This window comes from Pterocles gutturalis, unplaced genomic scaffold (genome assembly GCF_000699245.1).
Source record: "Pterocles gutturalis isolate BGI_N339 unplaced genomic scaffold, ASM69924v1 scaffold6739, whole genome shotgun sequence".
Taxonomy (NCBI): domain Eukaryota; kingdom Metazoa; phylum Chordata; class Aves; order Pterocliformes; family Pteroclidae; genus Pterocles; species Pterocles gutturalis.
This window is the reverse complement of record NW_010128041.1, coordinates 19801-37782: the sequence shown is the minus strand read 5'-3', so window position 1 is coordinate 37782 and position 17982 is coordinate 19801. Positions and strand designations below refer to the sequence as shown.

At 39.2% G+C, this 17982-nt stretch overlaps 1 protein-coding gene across 1 annotated transcript in view; it reads left to right on the top strand.

Annotated features, from left to right (window-relative positions):
- LOC104466142 (sodium/bile acid cotransporter 7-like) overlaps positions 1 to 17982 on the top strand; it is a 56903-nt gene that overhangs the window by 19122 nt on the left and 19799 nt on the right. The window contains exons 3-5 of the mRNA XM_010079473.1: positions 3901 to 3984; positions 14695 to 14860; positions 17289 to 17340. Coding sequence (XP_010077775.1) covers positions 3901 to 3984; positions 14695 to 14860; positions 17289 to 17340 — 302 coding nt within the window. The remainder of the gene's footprint in view (positions 1 to 3900; positions 3985 to 14694; positions 14861 to 17288; positions 17341 to 17982) is intronic.

Genomic DNA, 17982 nt, shown 5'->3' with positions numbered 1-17982 from the left:
CTTTCCCTAAGAAAGAATTTTTAGGGTCTTTTTTTGAATAGAGAGTCTATTCAAATAGATCTGGCTAATCAATACACCTCTGGCTGAAATGCTGTTATCCAGAGTAACATATAATGATCACTTTACAACATCAAACTCCTGTTTAAAAAAAATGTTCTAAAATAAGCATAGACAAATATGCTGGTGTGAAAATTTTTGATAGCTTTTTCATTAAATGATGCATTTCATCTTCCATAAGATATTCCAATCAGATTTTTTTTACAGCTATGAATCAATAGTTCAATGTTTTTACACCTGTTCCTACAGTACTACTTCTAGTTTGTTTGCCTGTGAAGAAAGGTTCATCTTTAGGCACAGAGATTATTATAACAAGGAGGGCAGCCAAATATGATCAGACACTTTAGCATAATGCTAGTTTTGGTGGGGTGTAAATCATCTAGGTGTTTTTTTGAAAATTTTGTTTCATGACAGCATATTGAGTACAGAACTTGGCTTGATCCAACTAAAACCTGAACAAAATCATATTTATCCATTCAGACAGAATATTTGCATTTCTAAATGTGTAGGAAGGTTCGATTAACATGGTACCAAACATAGCCCTGGGCAAGTTACGCATCTGTTAGGTGTGGGTCCTTTAGCATTTGTGATTCCTCATGGTTACCCACTGTACGCCCAGAGGCTGGATTAAAAAGTCTTTTTCTTCTGTGTGATTGAGAAGTTCCTGCCTTCTCTTTTCTTCAGCCTTTATCTTCTTTGTCTTTCTCTGGGAATAGATTTAAGATTAAGATAATATAAGAGTTTATAGACTTGTTGTCTAATAGATAGGTTCTGATAAAAACCAGTCCACTGGAGTTACTGTCATAGTATATGGAAGGGAAACAAAGTTCGGAAGTCTGTTTGAAGAAGTAATGTCAGTGTCATAGGTAGGAGAGGGAAGGCTAATACCATTGGAAGAGGGGCAGAGCCTGGCAAACACACTGCTCTGAACCCCTGTGCCGCAGTGTGGTGTAGCAGTGTCAGGACCTCTTGAGGAACCAAGAAAAAAAGCTAGTTCTGTGCTGTTCTGTAGAATCTAATGAAGGTGCTGGAGGTTGGCAGATGAATACAAGTCTCAGCTGTGCAACTGGAACAGGATCAAAAATAGTGTCATCATAGGACTGTGGAAGAGAGGACTCATATTAGAAGCAGAACAACTTGACTTTTTCTACAAGAAAGAGAGTTTTTTCCCTAAAAAGCAGATGTAGTTGAAGAACTCACTTCCTCTGGGCAAAAGGAGAGGGTTAGTGAATAAGTTATTTATTTATTCATTTTGACTTTTTGGACTGATCTGTGGATTTCTCTTTCATTTAAAATGTAGTTAGGGTGAGATGGTTACCTGAAACGTCTGTGGTAGCCTTTTGCTGGTCCAGAGGACAGTGAGATGAGCCTGAATGGGTGGGGTGATGTTGACAAGGTGGAGAACCATACCCTGTTGTAAAAAATTGTTTCTTTGAATAAAATTTTACTTCTCCTAGGTAAGTTGGTTTAGCATCCCAGCACACCGCCTATAATTCAGTTTATAAAAAAAACCCCAAACCCAAAACCCAACCCCAAACAAACAACCCCCCACAAAAAAACCCCAAACAAATTCCCCCCAAACCAAAACATATCCATATATGTATGGAGTGCTTAAGAATCCACAACAGCTTGAAGATGCTACTTTTGAAGTAATATTGAGAAAGCTGGCAAAACTATTGCTGTTTGAGTGGCTGCCTTTTTCAGCATTGTGTTGCATTGTTGAACAGTTTTTAATTCCTGATTTAGGAACTGATCATACATCCACTGAGCATAAAACTTTAAAGTAGTAAGAGAAGTCCAATCAATGTTTTTGTAGAAATGCACAGGAGCCACTGCCAAAGTGTCATAGTTTTGTGAAGCTACGCAGAGGGTCCTGGCATGCGGACTGCTCAGTTAGATTCATTCCTCTGTGACCCAGGCAGATTTTAAAGTTTAAAAATCTTCACTTTCACTTGAAAAATCTTCCTGGAGTACACAGTAAGTAATGCTTTTAACTCCTCAGCACGTAGCAAAGAATAAGTCCAAATACAGTTTGAAAAACTAAACCTTTTAAAATTTCAGAAGCTCCTTACAAGAATTAAAACAGAGAGACCATGAGTGGCATGATGGAGTTTTGATGCTCCACTTTCTGCAGGGAATCATGCAGAGCCCTCTGGGAACGGAGTAGCGGTACTACTTCAGGTACTTCTGAGGGTGATCTGGATCTTGCCCTGCAAGCCCTTGCTTCTCCCTCTTGCCTCCGTGGAAATTTAGGCTCCTTAATCTTGATGCTCTCACTTGCACCCTACTTGCAGACCAGAAGTCTCGGTGATGACACCATCTTCAGCTCCCCTCCAGCTGTCTTCATGTCCCACTCTCTTAAACTCTAAGCTGGCCAAGCCACACCCAAAAGTCCCATGATTTCCTAGGGTCAGAAGTTCCATTTCATGCCGTTTCCCGGTTCTGGTGCCATCTGTGTGCACCAAGAGCTCAGCTCGCATGCAGACAGCCCCGCAGGTGTGTACACCGGTTTCCCAAGCAGTGCACATACAAATGGCATTTCCCAAAGCGGCGCTTTAGGAATACACACACAAACCACTGCAAAAGTGGTGTAATTGGCGCTTTCTCATCAGAGTGTTTTCTGTAGGTAAAGGTTGCAGTTGTACATTTCTGAATAAAGTAAAATACTTCAGCATGTGAAATTTCTGATTTTTCTGTTCTTTGAATGTCTAAAGAATCTGGTTGTATGCCAAACCCATTTTTATGGCTGTATGTTGATTTTTCTAGACAGAGTTGTAGGAAGTGACTAGGTGGTATGATCACCTTGTCTGTCATACCTGTGGGTAGATTTGAAAGGAAGATAAATGTCAAAAGTATAATGCAGTCTGAGCATAGCTTATAGGAATGATGTATGTGAGAATGCTTTAGGAAATCAGCATTGTGCAGATGGAGCTGAAAAGATTCTGAATTCTGTTGTGGTTTTGAGGATCTTTAAAATGAAGTGCAAAATATAAAATAATGTGGATCTGTGAAATCCTTGGTGTTATGTTATTTACCCTTGTCATGAAGCAGATGGTTGTCTGTTGAAGCTCTGGCAGTGCTATTTCAGTCTTCTTACTGTATACTTCTTAATGCATATTCTGTTGCTGTTAAAGATATGTTAAATTACATTAAATGAAACTTTTCAATGACCTGGCATAAAACACGCCCAATCAGAATGTGAATATTTTTCTGAGCATTCTGAAGTAGGTTACAAAAATCCCACTGAGTGTGTTTGGTTCACCTTTTCTACCTGCATCTTAAAAAAAATACTTTTAGCATCTACAGTTGTAACTAAGGATTGCCTATTTGAAGACTAAGCCTGTCACTGTTTGGTTGTCTTAGTGAAAAGAATAGTTGTATACTTCCAATAGAGCTCTTTTTAAAATAATTGAAATAAAACATGTGAATGTCTTCAGTATTTATTTATTTACTGGAATCACTACACCCATATTTGTTGCTTAATATAAATGGTAAGGGTAGTTGAGCTAACAGCTTAGTTAGGAGGATTCCCTTCCTGTCTTTTAGACAATCATCCTACAAATGGTTGTATGATTTACTTTGTATATATGTCTAGCAGGGTTTTGATTAAATGAATATTGATGGAACTATTAGCTTAGGTTATAAAATAATCAACCAGAGTTTGTTTCAGTTTTGTTATTGTGAAATACCAAATGCTTTATTGGGACTTAACAATTAAACGTGTGCACATACTTACAAGTTTTTATGTATAAAATGAAGTGTGTATTAATGTGTGATTTCTATTATGAAATTTGCAGATGCTAAGAAAAAGTGCAATATTAATGGTATATTTTTATTTTGCAGCTTGGATCATCCTCCTCTGTGCCTTTTACATCCATATTCTCGCAGCTGTTTATGACTGTTGTAGTCCCCCTTATTATTGGACAGGTATGTCTTTTAAATATACATTCTTATTTAAAAAAATAAGATAAAGAGAGCTATCTTAAAGACAGACTGGCATCCTGGTAAGCTACCACATACGAACAGCCTCAGGATAGTGAAGTCTAATATCAGAGAAAAGATGCTACAGTGCTCCCTGGAGCCACATTGATCTTTGTTGAGATTGAGCATCTGTCCCTCACTACCACAAACATACGCTACTGCATATCGAGAAGGGAGTTTGTGAACATAAAGTGGGAAAAATGGCAGCCCAGACTGTGAGAAATTCCAGCCCCATACAAATGAGCTTTGAGAATACTATACAGTCCTTTTGTCACATGCCCTTTGCCTGGATGATGAAGGAAGTTCTCCCTGTGCAGGATCTACTACTAATTACAGGAATTAAAAAATCCTCGACATTAAAAAATATATAAGGGCTAAGCAGTCAGAAATTAAGAAATAATAAAATGAAGGCTGCTTGAGCCATTTTGCATGTGCCTTACAATAAGGGTTTTAATTAAACAATTGCAAACAATTTTTTCTGTGTGGCTCCTCCATCATTTGTTACACTGGATGGAGGGTGTTCATGGCATGAGCAGCTGCTCAGTATTTAATTTCTTACTCATTGTTCATATTGAAACACAAGGCTTTATTTTTCATGGCATATGATTGAAATATTTCACTGAATGTAAATATACTAATTGCAATATAAGATTTTCTGTGACACTTGTCTCTTTAGTATCTGTTTTTTCACAGATATTAATGTTATTTTTTTTTTCTTCCACATCATGGTGGGAAATTGCTGTTTTAAGACCAAAAGTTGTCAGAAGTGTCCACTATTCTTAGACACCAAACCAAAACACCCAAAGCCCAATTCTTACATATTTGTAAATATTTGTTGTTCTCAGGCATCCAGCATGCACGAAGGGAATATCATCAGGATTTGCAGTTCATTCCCAAGAAGTACTGTGCTGATTCTGTAATCCAGTTTAGCTCTGGGTTCAGCTGGAACTTTCTGAATTTTGTCAGCCTAAAGCAGACTTTGAAGTGGAAAGCACAGTTAAAATGTAGGCAAATGAGGGTGGAGTCTGAACACTGGACGAGGCTAAGAGTGTCTGTCATTGCTGGTGCGGTGTAGAACAGCGAATCAGTCTTGTATCAGACTGTAATTGGATGTTTCAAAATGGGAATGTACTGTAGCTTACCAAAGTCCTAGTGAAGTTTGTTTCTTACATGGTCAAAAAACCCCCATTAAAGTCTAATAGGAAGATGGGCATGATAAGCACGACGGTAGCCACCAGCATCAGTACCTGTGTAACCCGGACGTAGCCATACCATGTGGAAAATGGACATAACCTCTGTGTCCCTGAAGGTTAGTGAATTGCTCACATGCTTTGAGTTAAATCCCTAAGAACCTCCTCATTAATTAGGACCACAAAGGGTTGCTGATGAACCTACCTGCTATTGTATTCTTATCTTGTCAAAATAGATTAAGTCTCTGACAAAAGTGCACAAGCAAAAGTACTTGAGTGTTCTGGTCCGGAAAGGTCCAAAACCTGGAAGCTGTTAGTTGGAAGCCTTAGCTGGAAATATCTAGGAACCAAACAGCATGGCAGTAGGTCTAGGAATAAAGCAACCTAGAGTGATAGATGGAGTAGCTGTAATCTGTACTGCAATATGAGAAGTCGGAAGGTGGTGGTAGATGGCTAGACAAAGTGATTGCAAAATTTCAAGAGGGCTTTCATCTGTATATATGTGATGGCATGGTACTTTGGAAAGATGTTACAAGAAATTGTTTCATGAGTGGAGTTTGGGGTTTTCAGGCTGTGCCAAATAGTAAGGCTAAGTAACATGAACAGAGCAGTAAGCATACGAAATAAGTGCTGTGGATGATCCTATGTTCAGAATCAGAATTGTGATAAGACTTAACTGAGAACAGATGTGATTTAGGAGTTCTGATAAAGACTGAAAGAAAAAAAGTAAAGAATCTTAAAGCTGCTGTAACTCAGACGCAAATTAATATTTAAGAGTTTGGTTTTTGTAAATACACTTCAACAAGAAATAGTATGATTCTCTTCTACAAGTGTTTGAAGCAGTTTCTGGAAACGAATGGTAACAGAAATAGCTCCCATTCCTCTAAAGTTATTGCACTTGATTATATCTGTTCAGAGGATGTGGAAGAGAGAAAATGCTAAGGATAGCTGCAGATCAAAAATGCCAAGAGTAGTTTATGTTTATTGTCTTGATTAGGTAGAACTGTACAGAGGTAAACCAACCCGCCCAGGTAGGAATAGAAGCCAGTTTTGAAGGGGGATATTTGGAAATAACATGCAGTAATCAGGGGAAAATAATAAGTAAGAAAAGGACTGACACCAAGACATACGGTGATAGGTCTGCTTGCCCTTCACCCAGAGGTGGCACGGATCTGCTCTGAATTCAATGGGAGCTTTTGCATGTAGTTGGTAGCCCACTGCTCACTGGTTACTGACCAGTCGCACAGCATGCGGCGCAGCGACCCTATATTGCTCTGTGGGTCACGGGTGCTCGCTCTGGGATTCCAGATGCATTATGAGGTAATGGCCCACAATTCGTGAGTGACTATTTCAGCAATTACTTCTGATTTATCATTTCATGCCCGCAGTGTGAATTCCTTGCCACGCACAGTCATACTGTTCAGCAGAAAAGTTAGTGGAAGAATGCCTGCTCAGATTACCTGGTGGCAAAGAGCTTGGGGGGGAAGAAAAAAGAGCTTGGAGCCTGCCTGCTGGAAGGATTGCTTTTCTTCAGCCATCCTAACTGCTGTGATCAACAGAGGCTTTACGCTCGATCCACATCAGTGTAAAACAGAGGAGGCTGCTTAAAGGAAGCATTCTCCAAGGGGTTTATTTTCCTTTAAAAAAATCTCGCCTCTGGGAAAACCTGTGTTGCCTAAGTGCTCGTTTCCCGAGCAGGCTGCAGAGCTGGCTGCTTGAGCAGCCCCTGGGATAGCAGCAAACTAGATGAGAAGGTGCTTGTAGATTTGTTTTATTTGGGGTTTTTTTATTTGCTTTATGGCAAAATGTATCAAGAGTTTTGGTTGCTTGGCTGACTTGTCAGAATTTTTAATGATGGCTGGGGGAAAGATGTTGCAATAGTTTAATTGATGCTTATTTTCTACTGTTTCTCGAACAATTTTTCAGTGTGTGGCAAGGCGGCCGTTGTCAGGAGTCAAACACAGCAATGAGGTGTGTAAGGGGCTGCAGGTCCAGCCTCTGCTCAGGTGGTGTCTGCCATTTGTTGGGCAGAAAAAGAACTGTTAGAGGAGGAGGAAGATACCATGTTATGGGAAAGGCACCGAGGTTTACAGATAGCAGTTCCTGGTAGATGGTCTGCAATAAGGAGAATCGCTCCGTTCTTTGTCAGAGATGTGCAGGTTGTCTAAACCTAAAAACCGTAGTGGTCGGTGTCCTCTGTGTCTACAGGTGTGTTTTCCTAATTGACAATATGATGTTATTCAAAACAGTATTGACAGTGTAATATTGCATTTTTATTTATTGAGTAAAGAATAAGATCTCTCTGACATGAGGTCTTGAAAAGAGACATAACCTATAGTATTTTATAAAGATCTAATGTTCTGGGAGATCTGGAGTGTGCAGGAGCTCGTTTGCGCACCACTCTTGTATATCTCTATGGGGAGTTTGAGGATACTTCTTTTACAATAAACATGGTAGTAGATACTTCGTGGGAAAGATTTTTGAATTTGCTCTGGTAGCTTGATTATTCTGATTATTTTTTTGCTGGGTGGCAGAGTTGTGATGAAGATTGCTGCTCCTGAGCTGTTGTGATTTTGCTAAAATAATTGTTTTCTTGTCTATAGGTGTCAGTAATACTTTTAGCCAGCAAAACGTAAGGTTTTGCGAAATCTCTAGGCAGTTTCTTCACGACTAGTTGCGAGGTTTGGCTGAAGACTGTTGTTTCTTTGCTTATTTTTTTGTTCTGAAGTGACAGACAACAGTAACAGTGAAAACCACTGCAATATTTCCTTTCCCCTTTTTGCAGACTTTCACCATTCTCTACACCTAAGTGCTTATGACAGACTTTTATTTTATGTTTTATATTAAAGAGCGATTTATGATTAAATGTTAATGAAATAGAATTTTCACTGTGCTTTCATTATATTCTACTAGTTTGAACATTTTTCAAAGGAGCACACCAAAACCCACTGTTTTCTATGAATAAATAATAAAAAGCTTGTCTGTACATTATCATTCATGCATTCTCTAGTTGCCTCATTGGTAATTTGTCTGCCAGCGTAAAGTGGGCACTTCACATTAAACAGACCTTAACTAAAGCTAAAATTAATGTTATGATTCTAAGTAGTTCTTCTTCCCAAATCTATAAAATTCAGTTGTACAGAAATCCTTGCTGAATCTAGTCACACAAAAAAATCTTGATGTCCTACAAGTAAAGGATTTTAAATGCCTTCTGCATCATTGCCCAAAATGTTCCAGAGGAACCCTCCCAGCATTTGGGAGGTGTGCTTCTAAACACAACTTTAAAAGGGTGTTGCAATACAAGTTGTCAGTGAAATTAAAACTAAAAAGCTTAGCAATGCATTTATTTTTTAAGAATAAGAAGTTGAAAGGGAAAGGTAGGTGGCTGATGTTAGGGAACAGAAGATGTTATTAACCTGAGCCTGATGTTTGTTTATAGTGGTGATGGTGGTGGGGAACAATGGTTAAAGAAACTGGTATAAAAAGGGAACAGTGTCAGATCCTTTTGTTCTTGTAACTTAAATCCACATGGAAGTAGCCCTACTTTCTCTTCAAACTCCCAGGGAGCTGTGGGGAGGAGGAGTGGTACCCTGGGAGATGAGCGCTTCTGGAAGCTTGTTGCAGAAAACTGAGCTGGCAGATAAAGAGCATTCAGCCCACAGCCCGCTCCCTGCTGGTGCTTGGCTCAGACTGGGAGCAGACCCTGGTCTCCACAGAAATGCCGAATATGAAGAAAAGATGTACCCCTGCTACAGACTCCCTTTACATTTTTGCCATATTGCACCTGTTTTAAAGCAACAGTTGTAAATTACCCCAAAATGGGAAAGTTCATTTTCAAAAAGGCCTCGTGGGTTTTATAAAGCTTGTATGTGCCAGGAACTTGGGAGCAACCTGACGGACGTAATGGAGGAAGATCGCTTTTAGGGGAGTTTGGTAAACTGAGGAAAGAGAACACAACGCTTGTGAAAAAGATTTTTTGTTTTTCCCCCCACAGATTACAAGAATGGCTTGGGGTTGGGGTTTTTTCCATCCCATGTTCATAAAAGAAATATTAGATTATACACTCTGTAAAATAAGGACAGATTTGACGTTTGTTGGTGTCCTAGAAGGTGTGGAACAGTGGATGAACCACTACGAAGTTCAGGACTTTATAGGACTTTATATACAGGAACAGATGAGGATGCGTACCTTGGTACAGGTAGAGTCCCTACAAAATGTTAAGCCAGACCCTGTCCTGATGTGATATGAGCTCTGCTTTGGAAAAGGGTCTGTGGATTTGAGCTGAGATGCAGACCTTGGGTATATGGAGGGTGGCTATGTTACAGGAGGGAGGATGTTGCATCTTATTTGTGTCGTTACTACAACCTGCATAATCTCCCAGTATCTGACCCTTTCTACTGTTTTTCAGAGTCCCTGTCATCTTAGTTCGCTTTCTTTTCTAATTATTCCCCCTTTCATGTCTTCCAAGCTTCGCTGAAGTAGTTCCCAATATTCCATGCAGTCTTCTCTCTTGCTCTGCCATCGCTGTATAAGAAGGGATATTGAGAAGTTAATGAACTGTTGCAGATATCTAGCCTGACTCAAAGCTTTTCAAAAGAAAATTTTGCATTGCAGAGTTCATTGCAAAGGTCTGTTGCTATGAGTAGTAATAATATTAGTTAAAAATTACTAACTTTAAATGATTTTAAATGATACCTTAAAAGACAAAGCAAATAAGGTAACTGCTGCATTTAGGTATTGTGATAATCCAACATACTTTCAGCTTGTTTCCTTGCGTGTTTCAACACAAGGAAAAAATGACTTGTGTTTCTTTGTTGAAATGGTAAAGCCCAGGTGTTTTGTCCAGGTATTTTGAAGTACATACCAATCCATGGTAAACAAGAGGAGCAGAAGTGCAGTAAAAACATTGTAAATTCTGCTAAAGATTAAAACAGTCCCAAATTGTTGGTAGAATAAAGAGAAAATCTACTTTGTGTAATGATGTAAATACCAAGAGGTATTCCTATGTGTATAACTACTTTGTGTAATGATGTAAATACCAAGAGATACTCCTATGTGTATAATGGAAACAGCAAAAGTGACCACCATTTCCCCTGTCATTTTTTTTTTCCACTTCTTAGGTCTAAAAATAAATTAAGATCTAGATAATTTTTAAAAGATGTACTGTATTACACATGTCAGAAATTATTCCATACGATAATTTTTAAAAGATGTACTGTATTACAAATGTTCAGAAATTACTCTGACATTTGGGGCGTGGGGAGAAGCTCCTTGCCCTATTTAGTTCAATTAATAATGAACATTAATGAATTACATTGTTTATTGCATTTTTTATCTTCTATGTCCAGCACTGGAGCAGGCAGGTGGAAACGATCTAGCTGTATTTTACTGGCAGATTTCTCTTGGCTGTTAGGAAGGTACAATAAGATAAGTGAATTGTTTTTCTATAGCATACAAAGCAAATAAGGTAACTGCTGCATTTAGGTATTGTGATAATCCAACATACTTTCAGCTTGTTTCCTTGCGTGTTTCAACACAAGGAAAAAATGACTTGTGTTTCTTTGTTGAAATGGTAAAGCCCAGGTGTTTTCATGTATGGTTTTATAACAGATTAGCATTATTAGCATTATTTACCTGCTCTCCTGGAAGAGAGATCGTGTGTCTTTGTACAGGAGCCGGTAAGTGAATAAAGCACACGAGCAGTTAGCCCGTTTGCTTGGGGAGGCTGGTGTTCAGACAAGGAGGTTACGGCAGGATACGGAGCAGTCTGGAGGTAAAATACCCGGGATGTAACCGTTCTGGTAGAAGAACTAAATTGAAATGGGGACACGCCTGTTAATTCATGTGTAATTACATTCCTTTGTTGTTAAAAATTAAATCCTGGCCAAGAGGAAAGTTTGAGCCTGGAACTGTGTTTTGAAGCAAATTTGAGCTGATGCCTTTCCAAAAACCTTTGGATATTGCCAGGACACAGTCACCGGGAGGTAGTTGCCTGATGGACACTTTGATGCTCCTTTATCATCTAACTTTTCTGTGGGTTTAGGAGCATCTCTCATCACGCAGGTCATTTATAAAATATCACCTACTGCAAAGTTTTGCTTCTTTTTCTCTCTGTTCTCCCCTAAACCACAGTTTGAGGGAAGGATTCACTGTGCACCCTTCTTTCAGGTGCAACCTCCATGTCAGCCATCAGGAATTCCCTGGTCTTTGAGGCGGCATTTAAATCTGCACAAGAATCGGTGCAGTTCATCGTGCCTAATGGGATTACTACCACAGGACCAGAGACCCCAAAGCCCTCCTTATGGAAGTATTTCTGCAGGAGTCTCAGCAGGGATATGGGTTTCAAGGCCTTTGTACCTTGAGATTTGTACCTTAAAAAATTGTGCGTGCATTCTCTGCAACATTGCAGCATCCTGGAGCATTTCCCCCTGTAAAGTATGTTTTAAAATGCTTTTATGTTTCTCTACTTCCCCACAAAGATGTTGTTTTTAACTGTTGGTGTGGGTGGGGTTTTTTTTTTTTTTAATGTGGGGAATTCCCTTACTTTTGCTAGGACTTGTGTAATGATGGCACCTGAAGAGCACTCTCTTTTGCAGTTTTCCATCAGTGTGGCAGTCTGATGCATCTATTTTGTGTGTCAGTCATTCACATTTCTACCCCAGACTGTAAGTTCATCTTTTCACAGGAGTATCAGTGCAAGCATCCTCCGGTGCTTGTCCCTCCCTTCTCACCCCTTGGACTGGTACGTCCTTGAAAACACTGGACTTTGTCATTTCTGCTAAGAAGTGACATTCCCGTATGGTGCCCAAGTCTGGCGTTCTTAGTACAGGCCATAACGTGCAAAAATGATTGTGTTAGCTTTTGCGGTGTTTGCAGACAAATTAAACTTAATATCTCTGTCCAGACTCTGAATTACCTATGAGTTTCTTTATTAAAATAAAGAATCATTTCCATCTTTGTTGCTCGTGGCTTTTCACCCTGTATTAGATGTCCTGTCATAGTGTGCTGGCACCACAGAACAACAAGGTTTGCTGGCTGGCTTGGTACTTTATTGTGTGTCGTCTTTATTGTATTTGTGGGATTTATCGCTATTTCACTACAAATCTTTGCTTTTTTAAGTCCTATGTTTACCCTGGAAAGTTATAGAATTGGGTTAAGAATTGAAAGGCTTTCAAAGCATCTTTGTCCTGAAACAACTCTGCAGGGCATGAATAAGTAACAAATGGATTGTTTTTCAGTCAAAATGAATCAGCTGACATGAGCTTCTCTGTGAAAAATCTAGTCGAGCTTTTACAGATACCTGTAGGGTTATATTTTTTCCCGTCTTAAGTTGTACAAGAATTCAGATTACCTTGAATCAGTGATCATTGGCTGAATCAACCTCGGAAATTAGAGATCTTCTTGAACCTTGTGAGAAGATAAACTGTATGGGATTCCGTGTTTTTACAGCATACATTTAGCATGACACAGGGTTGATTATATGCTTTCCTGCAGCCACAATTTATTTCTTCAGGGTCCGACTGTCATTTTTTAAAAATACAATGTGCAGTGAGAAGCCATACTGGTATTTATGGTTGTTGATTCACAATAATTCCAGACTTGATAGAAGTGGATATTTAAAGAAGATACCAGCCAGCTGAAGATTTTGAAGAAGTTCTGCTTGCAGTTTTGTTTTTAAAGCATTTTTTCTCTCTTACATGTCAGTCTGTGTTAAGTATGTGTATAAAGTTATTGTTGTCCTGTATGTTATAAGTTTACCTTGTACAGACACAAGGTTATAGTTTTTGTAATAAATACTTCCAGTATGAGTTGTTCTGTGGCATAATTAACCATCGCTTTTCTTTTTCAACATCTTGTTGCTTTCAGTATCAGTCTGGTGGAAGGACCGTAAATAAACAGGTGGTTTAAGTAGCCTGTCTTTTTCCCCAGTGTGACCTTAATTTAGGGAATAATAGATTTTTTTTAAACTTGCTTAGAAAACACTCAGTTTCGAGGTGAAGATCTTTGCTTTTTGCTTCTGATAGTTACAGAGTCCCAACTCTGCTCAGATTAGACTAGACTGGTCTTCCCATTTGATGTCTGCACAGTAAGTGTCTTCACCCAGCTCTCCTGCCTCTCTTGCGCCAGTGCAGTGGTTTATTCCTGCCCGGTGGCACATAAGGAGCCGGCTGAAGGAGCTCCGTTGCCCACTCTTTCTTAAGTTGGGCTGTATAGTCCGAGTTGTTTTCTCTCTTTAACATCTGGCACGTGCATGACTGTGGGTGCAGTCCAGCAGCTTTGGCAGTTAGCGTGTGGAAAGGTCCTGTGGCAGCACTGGTGGTGATGCTTTGATATTAATCTTGAATACCTCTGAAATGGTCTGTATTACCAAACTGGTAGTGGTGATGTTTGTTAACGATACTGCTACGGGAAAGTAATGAGACACCTTTAGAGCCTTCTGGTAGAAGTGTTTCAGGATCTTGTGCTATTATTTTTGAAAGAGCATGGTAACAGAGAACATCGGGCGGTCTCAGGAGAAATTAGGCAAGATAATGTGATTGCTGAAAAATTAACACAAGTCACAGCTGCATGATAAAAGCTTTAAAAAGGTTTTTTTGAACCCTATAAAGTAAAGAGAAAAAATAAAAGTGACTCCCCAGACAGGGCTGAAGTAAGACGCATTGTATCTGTGGAGGCTTAGTCCTGTAGTATTTGGCATAATTTGAGAGCTGAAGTTATTTTAAAATCTGTAGTTTTTTCTAAAAAAATTATTGAAAAACAACTTCAGATTCCATTTCCTAAAAGTGCAAAAGTTCCACCAAGTACAGTAGGTTTCCTTGTTTTCATGTGTTAATTCTGGTATTCTAAAAGCGTGCAAATGGCATTTGTCTTTGGATTTACAAAAACTCTAGATATTCAGAGTCTGAATTATTTAAACTCCCACAACACATGCACTTTTGCTTTTCAAGCTTGAGTTATAATTTAATTAAAAACTTCTGGTGCATCGCTAGCTATTTAAATATTAAAATGTTCCATGGATCACTTTCGATTATCTACCGTCATGAAATTCCTGAAGATGTCAGATTTTTAAGATTCCCAAAGTTGCACTTGGAATTGTCTGTTGATGCAAAGGGGACTGTGATAATTACATACATCCATTAGTATCAGCAGAGGAGATAAACTTTGGGGAGGCTTAATGGGCATGTCTCAGTGACAGCTAGCAAAGAACATTTGGCATGATTAAGGATGGATTTGAATGTACTTGAAAATATACTCTCATTATGGACGCCCAGTGGAAGTTGCACTACAAATGTTAAATTCCCCAGAAGAAGAGTTGTGTGGCAGGGAAGCTTTGAAATCCACTGTGGCCGTCATCCAAATTACTCTCTTCTCTTTGTGTCTTTCCGCTGTCAGATTCACTTTGTGATGCCCAACTTGGCTCCTTGCATCTTTGAAAAGAGGCAACCTGTTGGTTTCTGTGTTTCAGATTGTCCGAAGATACATCAAGGACTGGCTTGAAAGGAAGAAGCCTCCATTTGGCGCTATCAGCAGCTGCGTGCTCCTGATGATCATCTACACAACGTTCTGCGATACTTTCGCCAATCCAAATATTGACCTTGATAAATTTAGCTTGATTATAGTGGTGCTCATAAGTAAGTTCAGTCCTAAAGCATCTCTTTTATCCGTGTTGCAGGTGTGTAGTGAGCTGGATGTACTGGAAAGGGTGGGGCATGGGCAATACTGGCATGGGGCTAGAACTGTACTTTTAACACATCTAGTAAACCGGATTACCAGACTTCCTAGGGGCTGGATGCTTTTGGGGGATTGAGTAAGCACTTGGAGAAGGACGAACCTTGCTCTTCAGGCATGCCTGAGATTGCTCAGTGGTCCTCCCTTTCCCAAAGGGCACGGTATTACCTTCCAAGTGTTTATGATCATTCTGTTTTGGCTTCTTTGTTATTAAACAACCATAAATGCACAGATGTTGTATTCCAAACAGAAAGGAAAGATTTGGGTTTGAGCTGTTACTCAAAAGCACTGTTGTAACATTTAGCTAGTTTTTCCTTACTGGATTATAAACCTAGAAACTAGTTGGGAGTTTGAATGTGTTGATATATTTCTGTGGATGAATGCATTTCTTGCAGAGTTTGTTTTAGAAGCACTCTAGTCATTCAGCCTTAAATAACATACACATGAGAACAGACTGCTGGTATCCTTGCCATCAGTTAAAAATACACTTGCAGATCACTACCTCCCAGGGAAAGGCAGAGGTATACAGGCACTGTCTCCTCTCCCAGCAGGGAATTCCTGTCTCGCTTCCGTCTGTCCAGAGACAGGAGTTTCAATTTGCTTGGTGGAGAGGTAACTGCAGTATACTGCGGTATAAATCACATCTCATACACTCTAAAACTGTTAGCTTTCAAGAAATCAATGCATCACCTACCTTGAAGTCTGTGTATGTGCACATGTTTCTGTCTAATAAAAATAATATATCTTCTATAAATCCAACCTCCACTGAAGTCAGCATTTTGAAATTTGCCCCTGCCCTTAGTGGGTTAGTTCCTATTCAGTCCTCATTGTGGCAGTTTTTTGGATTATGAAACACACTGTATGTGTGTAAAATACTACATGGAATTATAACTGGTAGTGTATAAATACTTTATTCTGAAAGCAGAGAAGGAATCCAATCTAAGGAGCTTTTTCTCAAAATGGAGGAAATACTTGTTTGCATAGGTACTTGAGAAGGACCAGATCCCAGGTGCATTTAAATCAGTGCAGAGTTGTCAGCAAAAAAGAGGGATATGGAAAGTCTCAACTCTGACTTAACATGCAGAGAAACTCGAAGTAATTTTATGTTATTGATGACCACTACTTTGAAAAAAAAAAAAGTTCTTTTGTAGTTAAAAAGGCATGTTCTTCCTGGAACAGTTGATGCAGAGTGGTTGCTTCCAGTGCCTTTCTTGTCCTTTCTTTTATTTCCCTGCAAGACAAGTCTGTGTTTGTGCTGTGTGTAATTATATATACCACTTGCAGTGCAATACATTGAAAATCATTATATATACATTTTCATTACCAGAGTGCATAACTGGAGTTTCTTAGAGTATTAATGTAAGCATTGAATCTACTTGGAATGTTAGACAATTTATTTTTTTTCTAAAATATTTATAAAACAAAAAACCAAGGAACTTGTGGAGATGGTTATGCACACGTACACGAGAAAAAGTTTCTGTCCCTCCATTGGATGTGTTGGCTGGATGTGTGTGTTGTGTTATACCAGGATGTGAAATTAATACAAGGAGTTTGAGAAGAAACTGCATTTATTATTCTGCTGAGTAATGTTTTCATGTAATTTTTATGTTAATATTCTAGCCACAGCAAAATATGCACGAGGGATAATTGGTAGCAATGCATGCTTATTGCTTGACAGAATTATATGTATTAAGGGTTTTTCTTCTGTGCATATTAAATTAATGTACTTAGTTGCTGTAAAGTTGTAATTCAGGAGGAATGGATTGCTTCCTTAGTTCATGAAGGAAGGATGAAGTGCATGCTGAGGTGACATTTATACAACCTAGGAAATGTATGTGTAAGAGAGTGGAAAATGTCACTGGTGATACTAATGTTCTTGCTGCATTGCCCACTTGTAAAGTGGGTTCAAAATCAAATGTTTTGTCTTGGCTTGCACTTCCCTCTGGGACACACGAGCCTTATTGCAGTTGCACAAGTTTTGCAAGGAGAAGGGAGAGGACCCACCCCAGATTCTGCTGGAAGTAAGAGCTCTTCCTCCATAACCTACAAACACCCCAGAAAGATCTGTGCGGGTCACAGGGCTTTTCCCCCAGCTCTGCGGGGAGCCGTGGTATTAGCTCTAGCTTTCTTAGAGGCAATGATAGGTATTGTTCTTCCAGACGTGATTGTCTTTAACGGTTGACTGTCATTGGATTTCTCTGGATAGACTTGGTCCAGCCTAGCTTCTGACCTGTTGTAGGGGGGCAAAAAGCGTGTACACGGCAATTGCAGAGATTTAAGTGATCTTTACTTCTGTGATGTAAGTCTAATTTTACCTTGTTTCTCTTTCAGTATTTTCCATTCAGATGAGCTTCATGTTTTTGACTTTCCTCTTCTCTACAAGGTAATTGAATGTGCTGAACCAGAGCCTTTGAATAGCTGTTTTGTGTGATAGTTTTGTTTCAGATGATACAGTTAATGCAAATGTGTAAGGGCAGGTTTCTGAATAGGGGTGACCTCATTTTGGTATTTCTTATTGTCCTTGCTGCATTTTCTCTGTTAGAGTTTCATAGGCTGAGAGAGGAGGACCTGAATTCTGTCTTTTCTTGTGTGTTAATTACAGAGTTGTTAAATCTCAATCAATCACTGCTATACCTCATCCACTGAAAAAAATGGATTTGCACAGATGTCACTGAAGGTATAATTTGCCCTGCAGACATGCTGATGACATATGAGAGAGAGAACTCAGTTTGACTTTTTACATCTCAAGATACATTTGCTGGGCTGGCAATTCGCTCTTCTCTGTATATGTCAAATGTGTAACGCTTATATGGGGATTCTTAAAAGACAGGTGTCCTGAATTAATGTTTGGTAGAGCTATTTTTAATTTCAAATATCTACCAGGAAGAAGAGTGTACGTTAATTTCTCGAAAAACAGTACTGTGAGAAGGATGTTAGCCACTGGCTTAGTGCATCACTTGAGCTGGGCAGAGCATCCCCCACTGTCCTCTCCCTTAGGATGACTGGAGTGTTTTCCTTAGCAGCA